We start from the raw sequence: 26,402 nt of genomic DNA, 5'->3' as shown, positions 1-26,402 counted from the left end.
GATACTGAACACATGTGAAGTGTGTATTCCCAAGCAACATGGCATCTGTATACAGCCATCCACAGAGAGAGAGAGAGAGAGAGAGAGAGAGAGAGGCAACCAATGTGCGCAATGTAAAAGTAACATGACATCTAAATAAAGCCATTGTGTGTGTGTGTGAGAGAAAGAGAGAGAGGAGGAGGGGAACAGCAATGTGCACAATGTAAAAGTAAAAACAAGAGAAAAACTTTGCTATTTGTGTATAATGAGAAAACAAAGGCTTTGCAGGGGGGAGAGAACAAAGCTGTAACACTGAAATTGTAGAACAACATATTGGTGGGTGGAAATGCTAAGTTGCCTGTAAAAGAACCTCAGATACACTATTTAAAATGGCACCATCTTGCTGCTCTTGTGATAAATGAAGATCGTAAGCGCAGTCGCTTCCATTTGCTGGCTTTCAAGTGTGGGTAGAGTGCAAGAACATGTTCAGGCATAAAATCATGCCTGGTCAGTATCCCCGTGATTGGAGATGGCTGCAAAACCAATAGGTGAAAAATATTTAAGCTTCCTTCCCTATGCTATAGTATGATAATGATGGTTTGTGTGCCCTATGGTAATGTTAACCCTAGTGGTAACATGCTTTGCCTTAGTGGTAACATGCTTTACTTAAGCTGTGTTAACAATGTATGCCTCCTATGTTCTAGAGCAATGCTTCTCTCTTGAGATGGCCAAATACTGGCGCGCCCCAAGGTTTGACATGTTGATGTATCAAGGTGTCCTAGAGTGCTTGGCCACATTCCTCTAGGACACCTTGGGACACTGCTAGCATGATTGAAGATGTTGTAGAGTCCTTGACCGTCTCAAGCAAGTACTCCTCCTCTAGGACACCTAGGGTTGCCAGCATGTCCCAAGGTGTCCTAGAGTGCTTGGTCATCTCAAGAAAGTAGATTTCTTCTAGGACACCTCCGGATGGCAGTATGTCTCATGGTGTCCGTACTCAGCATTCCATCTCAGGGCGCCTGCATGTCAAGTTGTGCTTGAGTACTTCCATGTCAACAGAGTAGCAATCGCCTTAGGACACTTCATGATGTCCTAGAGTACTTGGCCATCTCAAAAAAGTAGCATTCCTCTTGATCAGGAGGCATGTTTGGTTTACCCTAGGCAAAAAGCTTGCATAACAATTCCACCACCTGACATAAGCCTAGATGACCCTAGAGCAATCACATATCTACATAACCCTAGATGACCCTGAGACAACAAACTTACCCCTGCAGTTTTGGGCACAACACAAAGATGGCGCAGACCGAGTTGCCGGAATAATGAGAAGGCCTTTGCCAGAGACATGTTCTCAGCAACAGTATATGGTGATGTGTTTGCAAAGGGATGGAGATCCAGAAACATCTCCTCCTCCTGGGCACTCAACTGAATATCCTCAATTTTCAGGCCCTTCCCTGACCCTGGTTTTGCAAAATCAAGTGAACAAAACTTATGTCTGGTGGAATAAAATGTGTCTGGAGAGAAAAACTCTCCCCCTTGCAGAAGCACCAACAGATGTGAACGCAGAATAAGACCATAAAGAGTAGGATATTTGGATGAAGATGTAGTTTCAAGCACAGGAAAACCATTATGATCAGTCATCCTCAACACCTCCACAATGTTCCCTACTCTTTCAACTACTGAAAGGGTAACCGGAGGGCATGAGCAAACCTCTAAAGCTGTCAAATGCTTCATATAAGGTTGGGGTTTCTCTTCAAGGAAAGGAAGACCTTTGATGTGAACTATCTGATCATATACACTAAGGTTGAAGAGGTCTCCAATGGTCTTTGAGATGAGGAGTACAAGCATTGTCAATGGTAGCAAAAGAAGGTTGTTTGTAAGCTCCAAAAGGATCACACAAAGTGATACTGTCATTCTCATAGAGCCTCCCAAGAAGGAAGCAGCACCCAAGTATGCAAACAATCCCTCATCTACATTTGCAAAGCCATTTAGGGATCTCATAAGCTTGCCAGTGAGACGACCGTATGCTGCGCCAACAATTATGACTGGTATGAAGAGCCCAGATGGAATGGCCGTGCCATAAGTCACCAGAGCAAGAACAAAGCTACAGAGTAAAAAAAGCAGCAGAGAATCATATCGGAACACATTTGTACTGTCATCATTGAACAAACTCCTAATGGCATCATCCTTGGTACTCAACAACAGGCCAGCAAGGTCATTGTAATGGCCTGAAGAACATGCATACTGCATATAAATCCCAGATGAACCAGTTGAAGGACACATTTCGCTGCCAGTAGATGGGCAAGGCGTGCATGTGGCCAGCCATGGAAGGCCAAACATGAATAAAGAGGTGACACCAGACACAATGAGGGCCAGAATCAGCTTGGCCAAGGATCTATGCCTGCAAAAAACATCACAAAAGAGTCCGTTGAAAAAGCATACCCATTTGTATCACATAGTTTACAGGCCAGTATGTGAAGATAACATGAGCAGCTCAAATGATAGTTTGATCGCAGTCACATACTTGCCATGCCAATCTGAATAGGCCTTCACAATCTTTCCATTGAGACAAGTGAAAAAGCTTCCCAAAACCCCCCCAATTATGCCCAATATCATGACTGGGATGAGTGTCATCAATCCAAACTCAATTGATACGTGTCCCATGTCAAACAAGATTAAACCGCCACTTCCAAATGTCCCACAGTTTCCATTCTGACAGTAATTTTTGGCTACCTGACGCACAACAGCAACGCATGCGGTGGTGAAAAATGCCCTCCATAAAAGTGCACTACGCCACCTGCAGTGTAAGGCATGTGATGGTGAAGATACATTTTTTGGCTCTCATTTTTTTGATCAAAAGTTAAGATGCATGCTTTTCTCTCTAATATTAGAGATGCATGCTCCACTCTAATGAAATGCATGTTACAAAGCAGAATGCAACCAGTTACCAGGATGCCACTTCTTCCAGGGCAAAAAGGACCCCTCCAACAGGTGCACTGAAAGCTGCGGCAACTCCGGCAGCAGCACCGCAAGTTACCAGATCACGGCGGTTCCTGTCATTTTTTAAATATCTGAGCCATCTCCAAGTCAGGTGGTACCGCTTAGAGCCACCCTGACTTAAGAGAGATGCAATGCATGACCCTGTGTGGACCAGAGGTCCTTTCTTACCGACATCCAGACCACCTGCCACAGCACCAATACTCCCGACCACCTGTGCTGTCCAGAAAGACCACCTCTGAGTAAAGTCTGGTATTGCATAACATCATGATAATCCATAGCCTGCACCACAACCTGCATTGCATACCCTCATCTGAATCCATTACATTAATTACCTTTACTATCAAGGTCTTCGGTTCAAGGATGTTGGGAGCATCAATGCCATTAAGGTAAGCTTTCACTTCGGGTATTCCCGAGCCTGCTGCTGCAGGTGCAACATATGCACAGAGGGATGCGGAGAAAAGAACAAGCAACAGATTGCTTCCACCAAAGAGAAGAGCGGCAGCTACATACCTGCATTATGTTAACTGGAAATCTAGTGATAGGGTGAAAACCTATTCCCTCAAGCACAGCTCTTCTAGAAAAGAAACATTGGTCACACCATTGTAAGTTATGCAACATGCACGTGCACGCATGTGTATGGTTAAGTATATGTATTAGAGTTATGCATGCGCGTGTGCCATGCACATGAGCACATGTGCATGTGTATGTGTGTGTGCATGTGTATGTGTATGTGTATGTGTATGTGCAGTGTGTGTGTGTGTGCACGCGTGGAGAGAGAGAGAGAGAGAGAGAGAGAGAGAGAGAGGTTTTTATCTTTCTCAACCTATTCAAAACCAAACCTTTCATTGGACCTTGATTAGCTTAAAGCTGTACTGGTAATTTAGAATTTAGCAAATCTTATAATTTCTAGAAGCTTTTGCTGATTAACAAGGCTAGGTTAACACCTAAGAAACATGAGATACAAATGATTATATCAATATTTTTAGGTACCTCTGTTCTTTCAGGTATGTTGTTGTTTTCATTAGTTTAATTCCAGTTATGTTCTCAGTGGCCACATTAATTGCAAATGCCACCACTCCAGTGCAGATGCCCACCAAGCAAGCCATTGCCCACTTGAGAGTGATGTACTGCAAGATCTCGCGGCGGGTTTTAGATCTCCAATCCTCTTTGAGAATATCATTCTCTGCAATTCTGAAAGATTACCACCCCAAAAAAAAACCCATCAAACTGGCATTATTGATCAAAAGTCTTACAATTATTGCCAAAAAAGCAGAGCCAAATATTAAGCTAACATTATTTGTTCTATATTTTAATTGTAGTACTCCGTTTCTAAGAAAGTTGGGGGGAAATTGAGAGGCAATTGATGGTAGCATCAAGCAATTAGTGGTAGCTTACTCATAATCTGGGCAATTGATGGTAGAATTAAGGTAAATAGTGATACCTTACTCATAATCAAGGCAATTAATGAAGGTTTAATCATATGGTGGTTTACTCATAATCATAAAGAAGGTTCAGTCAAATGAGGGTTTCACTGTATGGTGGTTTACTCATGATCATAATGAAGGTTCAATCAGATGACAGCTTACTCATAATTAATGGTAGCTTAACTCACAATCAAGGCAGTCAAGTAATGGTAGCTTAAACCCTAATCAAAACCATCAGTTAGTGGGGCTTATCTCATAATTACTACAATCAATGGTAGCTTAACTCACAATCAAGGCAGTCAAGTAATGGTAGCTTAAACCCTAATCAAAGCAATCAGTTAGTGTGGCTTATCTCATACTCAAGGCAATTAATGTTATAACACCTTGCAATATGCCATCAAGATTATCTCATGATCCAAGTAAATTAATGGTAGCTTCTCTCATAATTAAGATAATTAAATGGAAGCTTACTCATAATCAAGGCTTTCAATATGGGAGCACTTGACGCCAATGATGGCGATTTGAGAGGTTTCATTTAACATTGAACTGGAAGCTCTCTTCAAGCAGCTGCTATTCGACATGGTGGGCTCTAATTTGGAGCCGTTGATTTCCATATCGACGAAATCTGCATTTTCATTGATCACAGACAGATCATGCCTGCTGCAATCCTCTTGCAGGATGCAGTCGGCTGAGTCGGATTCATAATCTTGCTGCTCCATCCACTCTAATCAGCAATTGTGATTAATCTTCTGGCTAATCAGCAGAAAAATATTCCAAAAGGCATGCAATAAACATGCATGCAAAAGTGTGTATAAAAGTAAGATGCATGCACAGTGTTCCCTAGGCCAATATAAAGACATAAAGAATTGAAGTTCATAAGTGTTCCCACATGGAATAATAATAGATATATATGATTGTAAGTAAAGAAAGTGAAATTCATAAAAATTTATGAAAAGAAGAAGAAGAAGATGAGTCTTCTTAACAAATTAACTAATTTTTTTTAAGAGATTGATCATTATATACTATAAGTCCATCGAGTGTCGCAAGTAGGGTTTAAACCCTTGTTCCTCTTGGCACACTCAAACAAATTAACTTTTTTTGAGAGGTTGATTATTATATACTATAATGTCCATCGAGTGTAGCAAGTAGGGTTCGAACCTGGGTTCCTCTTGGTGTGGCAGAGTCAACAAACACACTAGCTTTGAGATTATTAGTTGTTTATGACGTTAGAATTTGAGTGCGATCATGATTCATTTATGATGTTCAATGCTATGAGGGGTGGGGTATGATGAAGATGACATTCATAATCATTCATTATGATGTTCAATGCTATGAGGGGTGGGGTATGATGAAGATGACATTCATAATCAATGCAATCATTATGATGTTCAATGCTATGAGGGGTGGGGTATGATGAAGATGACATTCATAATCAATGCAATCATTATGATGTTCAATGCTATGAGGGGTGGGGTCTTGAGCGATAGAGCTTAGGCTTCCAAAAGTGAGGACTTGGGTTTGAATCTACCCATTGAGTACCCACTCTCGCATGTCATGTAGAAATGCAAGAAACCTCGTAGGGTTGGACCATGCTTTGTAACATTCAATGAGTCACAATGAAGTTTTTTTCAAAGATGATTCTTTAAGACATGAGTCTTTAGACATACAATGCTACTCTTTTTCAAGTGGATCTTAGAAGCACACGTAGCTCATATTTTTTTACTACACAGAATTTGTAAAGGAAACCCTTGCCTACCACTAAGTTTTCCTAACATACATAGGGAACAAAGTTGATTGGATGTGTAAAATAAAATGTCATATAAACTTTCTTTACGATAAGAATGAGATGTGTAAAATGGCATATGACCTTTACGATAAGAATTGGGAGTAAATAAAAGCAATAACACTTAAAAAGCATAATGGTTTAAGAAGGGATCACATTTAAAAAAAGCATGATGGTTATTAAGATAAAATCCAAGAAAGGATACCCTATATATAACAATGTAGAACCAATGATGGGTCAAAGATATTTGGATAATGTTAATATGTGGGAGAACACATTAGCTTGCTATGAGCTATAGAGTAACATATAAAAGATCCCCAACCAAAGCCTCTATGTAGGTCCTTATTATACATTATGAAAACCCTCTTGGGTTTATATTAGTCGCTATATTTTTCATTGATGTTTGGTTTTTTTTAATGGCATGTAATTAAATAAAGATTAATTGTTTAGGTGTTTAACACGAGGTTCTTTGATACACTACTGTATTCTCTTACATTGCCTAAAAAAAGGACATAAAAGTTTCATGGGTTAATATTAGTCCCTTTATTTTTCATTGATGTTTGGTTTTTGTTTTGGCATGCAATTAAATAAAGATTAATGGTTGAGGTGTTTTAACACGAGGTTCTTTGAATATACACTCCTATATTCTCTTATATACGTTTTTTATTTTTAAGTAAGATGGCACACTCAGTAAGTTATTAGAAAATAGAAAGCATAAAAAACTGATCACACGTCCTTGTAACACCTTTGACCCTGAACACTCATAAAGTAACGTTGCTACACCTTTTGAGCTTAAAGTCAATAATGTAATAATCACTTTATTTGTAAAAGATTAAAAAAATACCACATACATACAAAAAGCCGAAAATCAAAGTGCACCAATATTCAAGATGCTCGAGACATTTATAATGCAGTAGTGTCTTTCATATGTTTGTGTGAAATGGATCACATGTTTCACTTTCCAAAACTTTCAAACGAGGATTTAAAAAGAAATTATCTTGGCAAAAGTGCTCAACAAACCTTTTAAACACACACTTCCTCTTCATTTTTCACTTAGTCGATTTTCTGCTAGAAAAAATAGTCGTAGAAAGTACATTATCATTTTTTTTTCCGCATGGTCAATTCCTTTTCAATCAGGCATTTTGAATTTTCAATCAGCTGAGCAGGGTCTAAACTACTAACCTTCAATTTGAGGGCCATAAATTAGGTTGACCTTCGAAATATATATGTTTATGTGCAAAATTTAGAGAAATTTTCAAAATAGTGGCCTTCTTTTTGCAGCCTTATTTTCTCAGAGGCAAGGTTTGAAGGGCGTTGATGCTCTCTGAAGGCTTCAAATTCCAAGAGAGGGATGAAGGGATACCTTTTTCATATAGGGGGTCATTCCCAAAGAAGAAAAGTTTGAGCAATAATGCATGTGTACATTGGATTTTTTTTTTAAAAAAAACTCGAGATTTTGCCAAATAGTGAAAACCTTAAAAACAAGCTTTTAATTTTATTGTTTCTTGTGTATACCCTTAGTTAATTCATAAACATTAGTATATAATTAATATTAATACAATTTTATTACTTTTTTCTCCCCTCAAGAAATGATGCACTACAAAAAGTGTACGTCGTTTCCAAAATCTGATGTCACGCATGACATCGTGGCTCGTTTCCAGCAATCGGACTCGGACACGTGCTCTTCGATTATTAGTTCGATTGTCGAGCTGAGATATATATTATTAACATGGCGGCGATAACGATCTTTATTTGGACTTGGACTGAAATTAATAAATTCATAAATCATCTCTTGAATTTTTATAAAAAAAACAAGTGAGAGTTCACTTGAAACCTTAATCACGCAATTATAGTTCAATCATAGTTGCATTTTGTTTTTTTAACCTTAATCATATAATCATGGTTGCTTTGTGTTAAAAAAGAAAAGAAAAAGGAACACACACTCTTCCACCTCTTTTTGTAGAGCTAGAGGGGGGTGCGCCAGACTCGAACTCGCATCCTCGGAGGCGAAGGGCGTCGCCTTAACCATTCGCCTCCTCCGAGGATGTTTAAGTGATTTTTCACTAATCACACAATCATGGTGATTTTCACTAATCACACAATCATAGCATGTTCAAGTGATTTTCACTAATCATGCAATCATAGCATGTTCAAGTGATTTTCACTAATCACACAACCATGGTTGTCTTGTTATGATGAGCACGTTTAAGTGATTTTCTCTACTCAAATAATCACGGTTGCATTGTTGTCATTTTCTCTAATGACTCTAAAGATAGTGCTATGAGAGCTTTCCATTGCTATGGCCCACTACTCCACTACTTAAAAAATTCACTTTGTAGTGTGTTATTTCTGGGTGAAATATTGCATTATCTTTATTTTCAAAGAACGAAAATCATACATTTTATAATCATGATGTTTTTGTATTTTTTGGTATCAAATCCCATTTGCTTTTCAACATCACCTTTATTTTGATTGGTTGGTAGAAACATCTTTTTGGAGCACTTTCAACAATAATGCCTTGAGAAGTACTCTAGCTTTCAATAGAATGCTTCATGTTTTGTCCACTATGATGATTTACAATTGACTTCTTTTGTATGTATGTACAAGAAATAGTGTTTATGGAGTAAGATGTATGTACAAGAAATAGTGTTTATGGAGTAAGATTTGTTCTGATGCCTTGTCTTGACATTTTTAGCATAGGTGACTAAAAGACATTAAAAAAAATCCTAACATGATTGTGCTTCTTTAATAATAGTTTTTGAAAAAAGAAGTCTGTTTCATTCAAACAATTGATTTCTTAAATTAATGTTTTAAACAATCGTTCAAAATAATCGATTTCTAAATTAATGTTTCTCTCATGTCCTTGTAATAAGAAAGATAGATGTCATAGTGAATTTATCATTACTCCATTATAGTAAATGCTCCACATTTAAAGTTCCAAGTGTCATAAACATGCAGATCCTAGGTGTGCTTAGGGTACAACCAAATATTGCACCAAAATAGGGTTGGGAATTGTATAGGGCCTTGTAAATGGTTGATTATTGTTGCGGCCTACCAGGGGGAAAGGGGGCTAGCATGAAATAAGGAATCACATTTGAAAAAAGACGTCTTGCCACTAGTAGAGGAGGAAGAAGCAATGGCAATTCTGAAGATGCTAAATTTTAAAAAATTGAAATCACAATTTCGATTGGCTAGGGAGCTATACACCTTTTCAATCATTGGTTATTCTCCTTAATCCCCTCTTTATCAAAGGAACTAGTAGGGACAGCATGTTGTTAGAAACCCCACTACCTTATGACGCTTACAGTGGAACACCTTGGTAGAAGGGGAAACTCAACCTTTCTACCCCCACTACCCCTCAATGGGACGTGGTTGCTAGTAAGGAGTTGGCAATGTGAAAAGTTTGTGTGGGTAGTAGTAGTCGTGTCTGTGGGTAGGTGGCGTAACGTGGTTACTCTTGATTTGTATATACTTATATGGGCTAAAGGCCATGGGACATTAATAATGGATGTGGACATAGGGCTAAGGGCCAAGGCGGGCCACAAGGTCCAGGTGGACATAATAATATACTGTGTAGTAATGAGAGAGCTCAAGTATAAAAGGGAACTATAAGCCTAATGAGGCATAACTCATTTTACTAATCAAGTTTATACAACTTCTTGATCTTCTTGCTTCTTGCAAGCTTCCATAATGGTGTCCTTCTCCCATATGAAATTACACATGTGTGTACTCCATGTTAACGAGTGCACATTTCTTTCTCTTCTCTACAAGTTCCTCTCTTGGAGTATCATAGCTTGATCTTTGATCTTGATCTAGAGTTAGGGTTTTATGTGAGCAAGTGCTAGGGTTAGGGTTTTCTCTAGGTAATAGCTACAACCATGATTTCTCTATAGACGATCTATTAGGGTTTGAAGATCTCATGAGTTCTAGCACTCCAATACTCCAAAGGTCTATACAGGTTCTAGCACTCCAATACTCCAAAGGTCTATACAGGTTCTTAGATCATAGAAGCGGGCTCAAACAGATGAGATCCAAGATTACTAACCTTAGATCACAAACAATTCTAGTACTCCAATGATTTGTTCAGGTTCTTAAATCGTAGAAGCAGGCTCCAAAGAATGTAGATGACCTAGAGATATAGACGAACGAAGGTGATCCAAAGATGTAGATGAATGTAACTAAACGTAGCCGATCCTAGATCCAGCATTGACGATCCAATTCAAGTGATTTGATTCGACTCTCCAATCGTATGATCGAGCATCGGATAATCTGATTCAACTCTCCAATCGTATGATGAGCATCAGATGATCCGATTCAACTCTCCCTTGGTTTTTTCAAACGTTGGTTTATTCTCTTCACATGAGATTGACAAATTTTTTGGATAAGTTCATGCACTCCATTCCAAGAGAACCACGTCTCTACTCCCTTGTATTACGTATTTTTTTCGTCGCGTTTGCACAAGGGCAGGCTTGGCAAGAAAAGAAGAGGTGTTGCCAGAGAGTTTTCATTAATCTTCTTTACCGTGATGCCATGGTAAAGTTGTAAGGAAGAGGATTGATACTTGCCTTGCCAATCATTATGGACAAAGAATGATGATAATGTCAATTACAATGAAAAATACATGGTTGTTGGTACAGGTATGAGCTATGTTTATGGACAAGGTACATCGTATGAGATTGCATGTATGAGGCCTTGAGAGCTACTATTGGTGCTCATTTGTTTGTCAAAGCACACTTGAGGTGGTTATGTATGAGAAGTACTATTGATCTATGCATTTTGGTGGGTTTATGTGTAAAATTTGGTCAAAATTGGCAATTTCTGTAGAAAGTACTAAGCCCTAATTCAGTCCTCCAAAACCTTAAGAGTTGTTTTAAGTGTGCTTAAATAGTTCAATAGAGCCATCTTAGGTCTTTCTAACAAGCCATAGAACACTCAATTTCGAGTTCATTTTGGTAAAGTTATCACCATAACTTGGAAGTGGGCCTAGTAATGAACATCGTGTTATTTTTGGGAAGTGATTACATGGTTTGAAAGTACATCCTATGAGGAGCCAAAGAGAACTTCATTTTGATGTCATTTGGATGGTCAACAAGAAAATAGAGAGTGGTTAACCTTAGATTAAAGTGAAACGCCATATAGATTGGGAGAATAGAGATCGTAAGCTTTCCACACCATCAAGATGAAGAAATCCTAAATCCGACATTATTTTGTTTAACCAATTGGAATAGGTTTTCAACGATGCCAACAATATAGATGCAATTAATGAAGAGAATGTTGCTCAAGAACATTTGGGCAATAACTGGAGAGAGAGCTCATGAAAATGGAGTGTGTTTATGCATTACAGCTTTACAAAGTTTATGCATTATAGCTTTTGTAAAGTTTATGCATTACACCTTTGCAAAGAAAAGGTTATGGATGGGGATAAGGAAGTAATGCATGAGAGCATGGCTAAACTCTTGGATGTGTGTTTCAAATGCCCTAGAGTTTACCACCAAAGAGATACGTTGATCATGGTATTAAGCTTTGTCCGAATGCAAAGGCGTCAACAAGCCCCCGGCGAGAATAGGATCTCTAAAGGTGGAAAAGGATGAAGTTGCAAGGAAAATCACAGACCTCTTGAATATAGATGGATTGAACCAAGTCAATCACAGACCTCTTGAATACAGATGGATTGAACCAAGTCAATCACAACAACGAATTTATCAGAGCCTAGAGATCTCGACAGTCTGGGCAAGGCACGGGTGGTGCTCAGGGGAGCCAAGAGGCCGGTTTTACAGACCTTAGGGTGACTGGGCACTAATAAGAGTGTCCGAGCACGTGTGAAAGGGAACCTTGCTATTAAAAGAATTGGGATCTTGATATAGGAAAGGGTGGGCTATGGATAGGTTAGCCAGCCAACACAGTGGCCGTTGAGGCTACACTAGCAATAGCCACCTACTACACCAGCTACGTCGGTTTTGGAGAGAAGAAAGGTGTTATGATCCATGTTATTTGACGAATGATAGTCATGGTCATTTAATATTTAATGGATACCCGAGAAATATTTTCGAGCTTATCCTGAGATCCTTCGTTCTTTTCAAACCCAGCAAACCTGCAATTGAGGGCAATTGCAAACTCAAGCAAGAGGGATGTCATGAGAATATATTTTAAGTCCTCTTTAAAAATATTATTTTTCCCCAGATTGAGTCATTTGGGGATGCCTAGGTTACTTTTGCGTCATGCCGGCTAGGTTAATATCGTGGGTGACACCACTATAAATAAACTAGGTGGAAAACCATTAGTGGGTTTTCCAAAACCATAAAACCACCTTCCTCTTCACTATTCCTCTTCTTAATCTGTCCGTACGGATTGAAAGAGCAAGGAGAGGAGCATGGAGAGTCATAGCATGATTGCTAAACCAATAAGGCTGTCTGAATTCTATAATCAAGGGTGGGAGGTGATGGATTTTTCTTAATTTCTCTCAATTAGTAAAAGCGCAGTCTGTGAGAAATGAGTAAAAGCCATATATATATATATATATATATATATATATATAATTTTCAATTATTCTTTTTCTCTCTCTCTCTCTCCCTCCATACCCGGGCGACAGCGCGCTCCTGTCTCCATCCGACGGCCGACGACCTGTGCATCCTGAAGGGCAGCGGTTTTCGCTAAAAAGGGTTCTCCCTCAAATCTTGGCCGGCTGCGCGAAATTTAGTAGGCGCTTATTTTTTTTAATTAAAATTCTCCCTTTTTACTCTTGTGCGTGTTGCGCTGTCGGAATAGGCGTGGGAGAAAAAAAGAAATTATAAATCTTATAAAAGCTTTATTAAGCTTATTAATCAGCATAAAAGCTTCATAGATTTATATATATATATATATATATATATATATGTATATACTTACGCTTTTGACTAAGCTTTAAAAGCTTTCAAATAAGCTTAAAGCTTTACAAATGAGATCAATAAAATGGTTTACAAAAGATAATATTTTTTTTGACTATTTCCATCATATTTTATGGAAAAGGATCCCATGTACATATAGTTAGTTTGGATTACTTCTTGAAAAATTATACATTTGTGTATTGAGCTAACCTGGCAGGACTCACATCTAGCTCGACGTTCCATATGAGATAAGAAATCCTATTTTTCTCTTGTTTTAAATTTTTCCTATTCCTTTTAATTGTCAGGAAATGGGTGAATATCCGTAGCACCGTCGTACTATTCAGGAACAGCTTGATTCTCTCCATATTCTTTTGAATCAAGAATGAGAGCATCGGGACAACTTTCAAAGAAAGATTGAACGACATCTGTCTAGAATGAACAAATATATTAAGAAGAAAGTTAAAACTGTGGAAACATCTGACATGCATAGCCCGACCAATGACATCGTATCCAAACTGTCTATTGTCAAGTGTTTCAGGTGTAAGATGATGGGACATTATGCTAAATCTTGCCCAACTAAAAAGAAGAACCAAGACAAGCTTGACACCAAAGAGGTTAACGCACTCGACACATTAACCAAAGGTGGAGGTATGTGTAAAAAAAAAATATTTATTGTATACAATTTCTTATTTGCTTTTGTATCTGTTTTCTGAATATTCTTTCCTTCTAGACCTAGTTAGAAAACTTTAGCTCCTGAAAAGAATTTTTGATACCGTGACCTAACTAGAACGATCGAGACAAGATTAGCAAAAGTTATCTTCAAGATCTAGTTGCCCAAATTCAAGTAAAAATGATTGCTAGACATTTCATAGAAGATTAAGACCAATTTGAAGATTCAAGAACCATGCAAGTTTCTCCAGTCTTTGATTCAAGTTATCAATTGCTTCACCATCGAATTTAGTGATGATGAGAAAAGTAAAGAAATAGCTCTCAAGTGACTAGAAACCAAGCTTAAGTTGTATACCAATCACAATTACGAAGTTTATACCAATTCAAGTAAAGTTTCGTCTAAATTTTCAAGTGTTCTAGTTTAAGATCTATCCAAGTACAAGATTCTTTCTCGACCAAGAATTGCTCTAAGTCAAAGATATATTCAACCACAAGATTTAAACCCCTTAAGAACAAGATTTATTCAAGAATTGCAATTATGATTAATCTCTCAATTTTTGTCCATTCAAGTATTTTTAATCTAAGCCAAGATTCATTACTAGTATATCAAGTTCTTGCTATCAACTAGGGCGCAAAATGTCTATCTTTCTTCAAGTTTTGATTTCAAGTTTAAGATTAAGCTTAAGATCAACATTCCCTTTAGATTTCATTGTTTACAAGTAAGATTCACAAATTCAAGAATTATAAACCTATTCAAAGATTATAATTTTTAAATTTAGTTAGACAATTACAAGATTAAGATCAAGAACAAATCCCCAGAATTCATCAAGTTATTGACAGTAATGTAAGTGATTATTTATCAAATCTTAAGTTGATAAGAATTTCCATTTCGACCTAATTCATTTTTGAAATAAGACTTGTAGTCTAATTTTGAGGATAGAGAAAAGTTATGTCAGAATGAAAGTTTCAGAGGGAATTAGCTACTCCGTCTCAAACTTCTGTTCTTAAGGTAGTGTCATGTGGAATTAATCTATGGTATGGGACATTAGATTGGTTTTACATGGCTACACCAGACGTATCTATGTCTTCTATCTTTCACCAGCGAGTGTTTGTATGTGGAAGGTACCTCTGTGGAATGGGACACTTAGATCCATTTCACATGCGTTCACTTGTTTGGTTTTATTTTCAAAAATTGTTTGATGTGATGATCTTGTCCTCCACTTGTGCCATGAAGCCATCCACTCATTGATTGCGCAACTGAGGACAGTTGCTTCCCAACAGGGGGGACTGTTATGATCCATGTTATTTGACGAATGATAGTCATGGTCATTTAATATTTAATGGATACCCGAGAAATTTTTTCGAGCTTATCCTGAGATCCTTCGTTCTTTTCAAACCCAGCAAACCTGCAATTGAGGGCAATTGCAAACTCAAGCAAGAGGGATGTCATGAGAATATATTTTAAGTCCTCTTTAAAAATATTATTTTTTTCTCTTGAGTAATTTGAGGACGCCTAGGTTACTCTTGCGTCATGCCAGCTAGGTTAATATCGTGGGTGACACCACTATAAATATTAATACGTGCAGTATATGACGTATGCTTGGGGCCGTCTATGATTATTTCAGTTAGATTTGTATGGCAGGGTGATTCTTGGGATACTTACACCTGGTAGTCATGAGTTGGTTATGGTTTGTGCCTGTTTAATATTTGTGGGATTAATTTAATTATTAATTGAGCTTATATTTTCAGGTGAAGAAGATTATGAGGATTGATGAATAATGTCGAGGAGAATGTTTCTTATGTGCATCATATTTATTTTTACAAGCGTAGCTTGTAACCTTAGTAGTTGATTTTTCCATTTTGATGAATTGGAAAAAATACATTTATAATGTTGAATTTATTAAAGCCTAAAGGCTTCACCCTAGCCCCAATTTTTGGGACACTCTATTTTTGTCGTGGAAGAGTGTCGTGCTCTCTAAAAGCACACTTTGTATATTTTTGGGGGCTATGGCCTATTTTTGATTGAAAAAGCTAATAAAAATACTCTTGTGTGGGGGAAGGCGATGTACAAGGAGGGGGAAGATTGCACCCAGCCTTGTGTTGATTGTGTTGATGGTGATGTTTTTCTTTCTCTTGCCTTATGTTTTGTTATATGCTTTAATTTTCAATTTAATTCAAGTAGTTGTTTTAATATTTGATATATTTTATGAGTTTTTGATTATTCTCTTCAAGAAGATTAAAGGGTCCCGTGACAAAAGGCGTCGCGTGTCACTTGCAGGGAAAAAAAAGCATCAAGCGTCGCCTGTCGCCTGCAGAAAAAAAAAAGTCATCTTCTGTCGCCTAAGAGAAGCCGCATTGTAGATCAGAACACTGAGACCTCCACGAAATATTCAGAGATTTTTCTTTCTTAAAAAAGGAAATTTCAAAGGTTTTTAAACCTTTTGAACTTAAGGGCTTGTTCCCATGGTGTGTCCAAGACTTTGCTCCCACGGAGATCGGGAGGCTGTTTTCACGCAGTTTGGAGGTGTTTTACCATGAGAACCTTCCATGACAACCTTCAACTTTTCTTACGAGCACTTTTGGGTTATTTTTACGAAGCTAGGGAGGTGTTTCATCACAACAACTCTCAGCTTTGAGCATACCGCACCCCGGTGATTCCGCTTTGAGCTAACAACTCGATTGCTTTCCTAGAGCTTGCACTTGAGGTTGGTGCTTGTGTTTATTCTCTTGCATTGCATTTAGGGGGTTCACATGGAGTCTAATAATCCTAATGAATCCGTAAGTGGAGATCCCAGTCATTTGTCGAACACGGAGAAGGCAATGACCGATCCTGATGTTGCGATGACCGACGACTATCTACTTGATGATAATTTGGTTAGCACTAAACAGTTTAAGGCTCTAGAGTCCCGTACTTTGGACATTGAGGCCAATTACATATGATAAGATACTCCTCTTTCCTCAGGAGTTAAAAGATAACATGTAAGCTTCTATCACTGTAAGTGCGTTAGTGGGAGGGATGCTAGTGGCTCCCACCCAAGGGGGCAACATGAATGTCAGTACATCTCACTCTAGAAATGATGCTGCTATTCTAAAAGCTTTGAAACCTCTGACCTTTAATGGGGAGGAGAAGGGACACAATAAGGATGCAGTCAATAATTTCTTACAAAAGTGGCAAGACTTGCATCGATTGCGTCATACTCCATAGGAGATCATTAGGACTTTTTTGGACCCAAAAAAGGCCTCCTAATAAGGATTGCTAATTTTAATAAGAGATTAGAGCTTAAAAAGCTGGGCTTAAGGGAGACAAAGGCTATGATGACCCCTATTTTTTGCCTTGCCACATCAACCATACCCTCCTAGTTTCACTTTTTAAAGGGAATATTCTCATACTCTCTCTTTTACTTTTTGACTTTTCTCATACTTTCTCTCTTACTTTTTGAATTTTTTATCTTCACTCTCTACAAATTGAATTTTTTTGTTAGTTTGAAATCTCTTTCCTCATTAACTCCTACCATATCTCCCTTCCACCATCAGTAAAACATTCTCGTATTTAGGTGGGCCCCAAAAAGTGAAAATTTTTAATTTTTAATTTTTTCACATTTAAGGTGAAAAAAACACCACCCAACCAATATGTATGATAAAAATATTTTTTTCCCTCCAAAAAGCTTGTAATTCAAGGGTCACATCAGAAGCATGTCTGGAGCCAGTACATCCATAACTAACTATCAAGTCCCCATAACCCCATAAACATAACTAACTCTCAGGAACCACTACATCCATGAGATCCTGAAATTGTGGGGACCCCAAAAATTTATTTTTCTTAATTTTTCTCATAAATGCAATTTATTGATGAAAAACTCCATGTTAGTATATTTGTATATCAAAAATATCATTTTCTACTCTCAAAAAAACGGATTTGTGTTAAACCTCCAACAACAAATCTCCAACAGTAAAGTTTTAACAGTCTCTCTCTCTCTCTCTCTCTCTCTCTCTCTCTCTCTCTCCCTCTAAGGATCTCTCTGCTCTTTAGCTTCTTCCTCTGCTTAGCTATGGAGCCTTTGCAAGCTGTGTGTGTAGCCCCTTGTGAAGCTAGAAAATGGAAGGTTGATTTACACATTCGTATTCCTAAAGAGTATGGCAGCTCTAAAAAAACCCATCCTACTGATGCACAATCTGTTCCAAGCTCGTAGGATAGCTAAGGAGAAAAATGTAGATCTTTGGGTTGATGAACGTCTCTATCCAATTGACCCTCCATTAAGAGCAAACCCTCCTTTCCGCGCGATTTATCATCTTTCATGCAATTTGTTGGTGAAGGAGAGCTTGGCTTGTTAGGATACTACAGAAGATTGACTACAAGTGGAGCTTGGCAAACCCATATTCTCCACTCTCAATTGCAAGCATCACAATTGCAAGCATCACAATTCACCCTTTTATAATGTCAAGAAGGACTTAAAACATCATCAGATAAAATGAAAGAGATCCTCACAGAGAATGTGGAGAAGTGTAAGGTTCCCCCCTTCTAAAATAGGAGAAACACTTAAGATAGTCCACTAAGTCTTAACTTGGAGAAAATTTCCTATTTATCGACACCTTGACCATGTAGAGATTCAAGGATACGATTCATAGGTAAGACCTAGTCCTATCCCATAGGGGAAGCGTGATCTTCTAAAAGTCAAATCACCCATAGGGTAATTTATCATAAATTGGGCAACTACTAGACTTGATTTCTAGAGGCAACGCTTTTTTTCTCATCCATGCAAGGCACAGCCGCCGCCGACCTAGTCTTCTAAAATAGAGTTGCCTAAGAACCTAATTATCTAGCATAGGGCTTTCACTTAATCTATTGGAAAGCTACCCGACTAATCGGGTCCACCCGTCCCCGTAGGATGGTGCCATCGGGGCATTCCATCCTCCCACTTTCCACCCTACTCACGCGTCAATTTGTTTTCTAATTTATCCTACCACACTGTTTGACATAAATAAACATGTTCCTTAATTAAATCCCTTTTCACAAGGTTTGTTAAGACAACCTTTTTACACAATACAATCATGCCAAAGACAAGATTTATATATAAAAGTTTATACATGAATCAATTCCATACAAGCCAACCCGCTCTCTTATTCTTTCCTTTATTTTGCCGATGATCTAGAATTCGGCCTTCCAGCCTCTACATGCTGGGCAAAACCCTACGGGACCATACACCTCATCGTCGGTCGCTAGCGAGGACTCAAGCTGGCATGTCGTCCTCTCAAGCTCCATCGCTCAATCCTCTCGCCCCTCAGAGGGATGTATGCACACTAGGGTGGGCTTATTTACCGCACTAGCCTGGGCCCTCAGAACTAGGTAGCATCATAACCTCTCGCCTCAATCGGCGAACCTTATTCTCCCAATGGTATGAGAGATACCTTGGGCCATTCCTGGGCTTTGCTTAACGATGCCGCCCGGCTACACAAGCACGGAACAGAGTTAGCGTTGAAGCCAGTAAAAACTTGCACTCTTTAAAGATAACAATTTCAATGTAATTTATTTAAATACAGCTTAACGACGCCGCCCGGCTACACAGCCAGCTACACAAGCACGGAACAGAGTTAGCGTTGAAGCCAGGAAAAACTTGCACTCTTTAAAGATAACAATTTCAATGTAATTTATTTAAATACAGCATCACACAATTCGTAACTTTATACAATTTTATGTCATTATTTCAAAAAGGAAAAGATATACATTTATTAGCACTAATATAAAAAAAACTCTTCTTTAAAATATAACCAAGCTAACCTGGCCACCATTTCCTTGAGGAGCTTGAAGAGGGAGGGTTGCGGGAGCATCTTCCCTAATCTCGATGTTGCGTGCTCCTCTGGAGAGGTAATATTCTGATGTTTCTGGGATGGGGCCATCTTGGACGTCGACTTATAGGGCTCGCTGCCTCGGTCGAAACGCTTCAGTCGGCGCTTCAGTCGGATCTCAATTCTGAGATCGTTTGCTCACCGTATGAGCAAAAGACTATAGCGCATGAACCCTTTCTTAAGGCAAAAATCCCTTATTAAAGTCTACACAAATGGGGGGGGAGGGGGAATTGTGAGATGTCCTTAAGACAAAAACGTATTCACACGGGGGGGAGGGGGGGAGAAGAGTTAAGGACACTGCCTCCGGGGGATGGAGGAAAATTGGCCTATCTGAAGAGGCAAATGAGGGGGTGTGAGAGGGGCCGCTGTACTACAGCAAGTACACTGCACAGGGACGGACGTCGGTAACGACAGGGCATACGCTGCACAGAGATGCGTGTAGTCTGTGGAGCACCCCGGGGGTTTATATAGCTGAGGGGTGCGGGTACGGGCACTGCGCAAAGCAAGGACGAAAGGACGGTGTACCATCAAAGGTTATGGATCAGTGGCCTACATGGGTCTAGGGGAAAGGTACGGTGTCAGTTGTCAAGGCAAGGAGTGGTATGCATGTACCTTATCTGGTCTGGGGCAGCATGGGTGTCCACGTAGGGGTACGTGTGGACCACACAGTGGGCGGTCGTCCTTTGATTCTTGTGCGGCCATCGTATGGGCTTCCTAGTAAGTATGTATGGTCCAAATTTTGGGGCGGGATCCCCAAATTTGGGACGTCTGCCTCGATTTGCGTGCCGGACCGCCTCGGGGGATGAAATTTTTTTTATCCGGGAGGTTCTCCTAGTCGTTGGGGTTCATACTGTTTGTCAATTGGACGCCCGGTCGTGCATTTTTTAAGGTTTAAAGGTCGTCGCTTTTAACTAAAATGACTGAAATTTGTGTATAAGCTTGATCCGGTGTGCGTTTTTGGATGCTGTAAAATCCTATATTAGAGTAAAATCACGCACAGATTCTAAATTTGGGCCCAAATTTGACGATTCTAAGTAGAAATGACTCAAATAATGAAATCATTGATTTTTATACCATAAAAACTCATAAATTTATCTATTACATGAACATTTCTTTATTAGTGAAGATGGGTATGTTACATCCTTCCCCCCTTAAAGAAATCGAGATGTCCTCATCTCATCATGAATTGGGGATAATCCTTTAAGAGTGTAGCTTCATCTTCCCAAGTTGCATCCTCTTCAGGGTAATCTTTCCACTGTACTAGATGTTCTACAAGAGTTCTATTTCGGAGTTGCCTTTCCCTAGAATCTATGATGCTATTGGGCTTTAATTCAAGGACTCCTTGAGTAGGGATTACAACTTGTTCATCATCAAGAATATGATCGAGACTGGGTACATATGGTTTTAACAAACTTACATGAAATACATTGTGGACTTTGATATGGGCTGGGAGTTGGAGTTTATAGGCACTTTTACCTAGACACTTGATAACTGTATAGGGACCACAATACCTAAGGCTGAGTTTCTTATATTTCCTAAGTGATAGAGAACTTCGTTTGGGTCGCACTCGTAGAAGAACTCTGTCTCCTTCCTTTCAGATCTCTTGGTGTCAGCATAATGCTTTTGTCGATCTTGGGCAGCTTTAATATCCTTTTGGATTGCCTTGGTTTGTTCCTCCATCTCTTCGAGCATTTTCCTGGATGCCTCAACTCTTATGGTCGGATCAGAGAAATTTAGAGGAGACAAGCATTCTTGCCCATAGAGTGCTTTGAATGGTGACATTCCTATGCTCTAATGATAAGATGTATTGTAGGCTAATTCTACCAGAGGAAGGTATTAAATCCACCTTCTTGGTTCCCATCCACAATATGCTCTGAGAATGTCTTCAATTACTTGATTGACTCTCTCAGTCTGGCCATCGGTCTCTGGATGATAAGCTATGCTAAAGCAAAGTTGAGTTCCCAGGGCTTGAAATAAGGACTGCCAGAACTTTGAAGTGAAGTTAGAATCCCGATCACTTACTATCCTTTTTGGGAGACCATGAAGTTTGAGGACTTCCTTGATGAATATTCGAGCAACATCAGAAGCTTTGAAGGTCTTCTTTGCTGGTATAAGGTGAGCTACTTTGGTAAGTAAGTCCACTACTACCAGAATGGAGTCATATCCTCCTTGAACAGAGGGGAGACTTGTGACAAAATCCATACTAATGCACTCCCACTTCATTTGGGGAATATCCAAGGGTTGAAGTTTTCCAGGCATCTTGACCCTTTCAGCTTTGATCCTTTGGCATGAGAGACATTGCTTCAAGTATCGAAGGACATCATTTTTCAAGCTTGCCCAATGAAAGCTCCTTCTTAGGGCATTTCATGTTTTTGCATAGCCTGGGTGTCCTGCAGAGCAGGACTATCATGAGCTTTATGGAGGATTAGTTTCTTTAAAGCAGGATTCTTAGGGATACATAGCCTGTGATTGAAGTAGAGGCTTCCTTCATGAGTGGAGTATTCCTTGATTAGATTCTTCTCTTTCTCTGAATTTTCCCCTTCTTCTACTAACTTCATCATCCTCTGATAATCTGGATCATGAGATGAGACTTCTTCCACTTTGACTAGTATGGGATTATTTGGCATTGAAATTGCACTCAAGAAAGATTTGCGGCTAAGTGCATCTGCTACCACATTATCTTTCCCAGGGTGGAATTTGATGTCGAAGTCATATTCTTGTAGAATTTCAATCCATCTCCTTTGCCGCATGTTGAGGTTAGGCTGGGTGAAGATCCACTTTAGACTTTTGTGGTCAGTTACAAGCTGGAATTTTCCCCCCAAGAGATAATGTCTCCATAATTTGAGGCAATGAACAACTGCTAAGAGCTCCAAATCATGGGTGGCATAATTTGCTTTAGCTTGCGGGAAGTATAAGCGACTGGTCTTCCTTCTTGGCCTAAGACACCACCAAGTGCTAGACTACTAGCATCAGTAATAATCACTCCAAATTCCTTGGCGAAATCAGGAAGTTTCAGGAATGGGGTAGAAGTAATAATGACCTTGAGGTGATCAAAACTGTTTTGATGGATTGGCAGCCACACTATTTTGCAATCCTTCTTAAGAAGATCCGTCAAAGGTGCAGCTACCAAGGTATAATCTTTGATAAAAATCTGATACCATCCCATGATTCCCAAAAACCCACGAATTTCACAAATTGATTTAGGGGGTGGCCACTCCAGAATATCCTTGACCTTGGCAGGATCTACTGAAATGCCATCTTTGGAGACGATGAATCCAAGGTACTCAATTAAAGAAGGTACATTTGCTCTTCTTGGCATAGAGTTTGTGTTTGCGCAACAATTACAGAACTCTACGCACATGTTCCTCATGCTCTTCCATTGATTTGGAGTAGATTAAGATGTCATCAAAGAAAACAAGCACAAATTTATCCAAGTAAGGACGGAATATATCTTGCATTAGGCGGTTGAAGGTTGCAGGAGCATTGGTTAACCCGAATGACATTACAGTAAACTCATAGTGGCCATAACGGGTATTGAAGGCTGTCTTGGGTATATCTGCTTCCTTGACTTTGATCTGATAGTAGTAACCAGACCTCAAATCTATTTTTGAGAAGACTTTGGCCCCATGAAGCCTGTCAAGAAGTTCGTCGATGCGAGGGATAGGATACTTATTCTTGATAGTGACTTGATTTAGCCCTCGATAATCTATGCAGAGGCGGAGAGTTCCGTCCTTTTTTTGGAAAAGAATAGGTGCCCCCAAGGAGAGCTACTTGGGCGTACGAATCCTTGCTCAATGAGTTGGGAAAGTTGCTCTTTAAGTTCAATGGCTTCAGGAAGGGACATTTTATAGGGCATTTTTGAGACGGGTTGAGCTCCAAGGATCACCTCGATTTCATGATCGACTTCTCGAGGAGGCGGTAACCCTGTAAGCTCGTCAGGGAAGATATCAGAGAATTCTTGGAGCCAAGAGGGTTCTGTCTCCATACTAGGTTCAATGGCTTTGTTGAGCTTGACTAAGAAAACTTGCTGACCCTTACGTGTTCCCTTGAGAAGATGTTTTGCCTTGACTACCCTAGATTTAGGTTTTCCTGTTATCCCCTGAACAGATATAACTTGGCCATGCTTATTTTCAAAAGTGATACTCCCCTAGTTACAATGAATGCTAGCTTTGTTTGCAATTAACCAATCCATCCCAAGGATTCTATAAAAAATTCCTAACGGCAAGACTCTAAAGTGGCCATGAGTTTGCTCATTACCCAGCTCAAAATCAAGGTTTCCTATAGAGTGGCAAGATACTACTTCTTTCCCACTGGCTAACTCTACAGTCATTCTTCTAGCTGTTTTTTGACTCAAGTTTAATTTTTGCAAACACCTAGGAGAAAGAAATGAATGGGTATTGCCACAATCAATCAAAAGCTAAAATGGCTTACCGCCGTGATGAGTGGCTGGGGTTTGGATTACACCAAATTGTTTATTCGGACCTTGGTGTTCTACTGCCGCATGGACGATAGCGCGCTCTTCTTCAGCCATTTCCAAGGTTGGTTCCTCACTTATAATACAGGCAGTCCTAGCAACTGCTCCTCCGCGGCCTCTGCCACGCCCACCGCCTCTTGCACCTTGGTGGATAGGGGTTCCACGGCCTTGATTTCCTCTGCTTCCTTGGGAAAATGATGTTGCCATCTTGGGACAGTTGGCTCTAAAGTGTCCCGGCTCATTGCACTCAAAACACAGAGGGTCTTCTCTGGAAGAAGCAGCATACGAGCGGGGGACAAAAGAGTTGCCTTGTCGCCCTCTGTTGGGGTTTCTTGTAGGGTTGATCTTTAGGATTTGCCTCAAGGTAAGATCTCTTTTGATGCTTAGTTTTGTCAGTCTTCATTTCTTTCACAAGGGGCTTTGCTCGTATGAGAGCATCCTGTAATGTGCTTGGCCTCATTGCTTCAAGGCGGGAGTCTAAGGGTTCATTTAACCCTTGGCAGAAATGAGCCACTTGCTGGGAAGTAGTCATAGCTAGGGCATACTTCCGAAGAGTGATAAATTTGGAATAGTAGTCCTCAAGAGTTAAGCTGCACTGCCTAAGACTAAAAAACTCATTCATCTTTATGGATTCATGGGATGGGGGAAGATATCTTTCCTTCACTGCCTGCTTGATGTCTTCCCACGTTTGAGAATGCTCGGTGACTTCCTTGTCATGACACCACTGTTTTCACTAGAGTTTAGCATCTCCGATGAGGCAAAACTGTGCAAGCATAGACTGATTCACTACTCCAGTACCGGCGGCAGAGAAATAATCGTCCATCGCCTCAATCCAGACTTCAGCATCCTTCTCAACCTTTGAACCTTCTCCTTTAAAGGAGGGAGGTTGCATTTGCTTGAGCAAGAGCTTCTTCTCCTGGGTATCAGTGTAAAGCGCATTGGGAAGTGGAGGGTGATCGTCCTAGCCATCATTGTAAAAACAATTTTAAGATTACAAGATTCATATTTGCACAACACTTATTTTTGGAGAGTAAAACATTGAAATTATTTTATTTCCAAATATTTACAAGGACGAGTTTTATTACAAAGATCTGAGACTAATATAATTAGTCTTATTTGCCATCAAGGGAAATTCCTAAGCTTGACTATGACATTGTCCCTTAAATTTTCCTCTTTCTTGGGAGCTTGGAGCTCTCTCTCTCTCTACAACAACTCTTGGATTTGCTCTTCTCCTCTTGGTGGACCAATTGATTGGTCGGCTGCTGCTAATAGAGAATCAAGTCAAACTTGGAGGTAAAATCAAATTTTATGGGTTTTTCTAATTTATCTCAATGACTTTCTTCTTCTCAACCCCTCTCAAGGTTGAGAAGCTTTCTAAATAATTATTTTAATTCAAATCAAGCTTTCCCTTAAAGTCTTAATTAAGCGAAAGTTAGTCTTTATGCTTATATAAGAGAAAGTTAGTCTTTATGCTTATGTAATGCTTTCTTTAAGTAAATATCTCTCTCTAAAAGAATAGCCATCTTTATGGCTAAATCCTTTGAAAAAGGATGCTTCTCAATGATAGTCTCTTAATTCAAAGCTAAACTCTAGGCTTAATAAGCTAGAGATTAAGAAAATGGTATTTTTATGATTTTATGTTAACAAAATAATGGTTATTTCTTTTAGATTATTTATAAGTAGTTTAAAACTACTTTGATTGATTCTAAATGAGAAATAGATTATCCTATCAATTTGGGAAAAGAGAAATAATGGAATTAGCTTAATCTAGTGGGATAATCATAATTAAGTTTATGTTTATGATTAAAATTATAATTTAAATTCATAATTTGATTTTAAGCATAAAAGAGGAACTACTATAATATTTCCATTACAAGTTTTTATTCTTTAGAAAAATTTGAGAATTGTCAATAATAGCAGCAAAGCTATGGCAACATTTTTAAAAAATAATACATATCTTATTTTTATGCATAATGCTAAAAGAGGACTTCCTACCATATTCTAGGATTAGACATCCTATGCAAAAAGAATAATTTTCATCATATTCATGAGAAATACTTTTTTGTAATTATGCATAATTAATTGATTATGAGAAAAGAATAAATTTTGGTAAATTGATTTTTATGCAAAAAGAGGAAGTCCCATGATATTTGAGATCCAAGTAATTAAATGTTAAAAGAGGAATTTTTAGCATAATTCAAATTATGAGTATTTATCAAAAGTGAAATTTTGAGCATTATTAATTTTATTGGGAAATATGGGTAGAATTGATTTTTGTAAACCCCATGAATCTTTTACTCAAAAAGAAGAATATTGAATATATTTCACTTGAGAAATTCGAGAAACAATATGAAAATATCCATCGAGAA

General features: G+C 38.9%; 1 protein-coding gene across 1 annotated transcript; it reads right to left on the bottom strand.

The window, feature by feature from the left end:
- Positions 1-205: 205 nt before the first annotated feature.
- Positions 206-5,596, bottom strand: LOC147608887 (chloride channel protein CLC-c-like). The gene is made up of 7 exons (XM_086788779.1): positions 4,872-5,596; positions 3,967-4,167; positions 3,309-3,486; positions 2,925-3,187; positions 2,501-2,773; positions 1,246-2,377; positions 206-512 (listed from the first exon to the last, which is right to left on the bottom strand). Exons 1-7 carry the CDS (start codon positions 5,117-5,119, stop codon positions 360-362), a joined length of 2,448 nt encoding a protein of 815 aa, XP_086644905.1. The 5' UTR covers positions 5,120-5,596; the 3' UTR covers positions 206-359.
- Positions 5,597-26,402: the final 20,806 nt, after the last annotated feature.

The sequence above is a fragment of the Cibotium barometz genome, chromosome 52 (assembly GCF_041138505.1).
Source record: "Cibotium barometz isolate CiBa-2024 chromosome 52, ASM4113850v1, whole genome shotgun sequence".
Classification (NCBI taxonomy): domain Eukaryota; kingdom Viridiplantae; phylum Streptophyta; class Polypodiopsida; order Cyatheales; family Cibotiaceae; genus Cibotium; species Cibotium barometz.
This window is presented reverse-complemented; position numbering and strand designations above follow the sequence as displayed.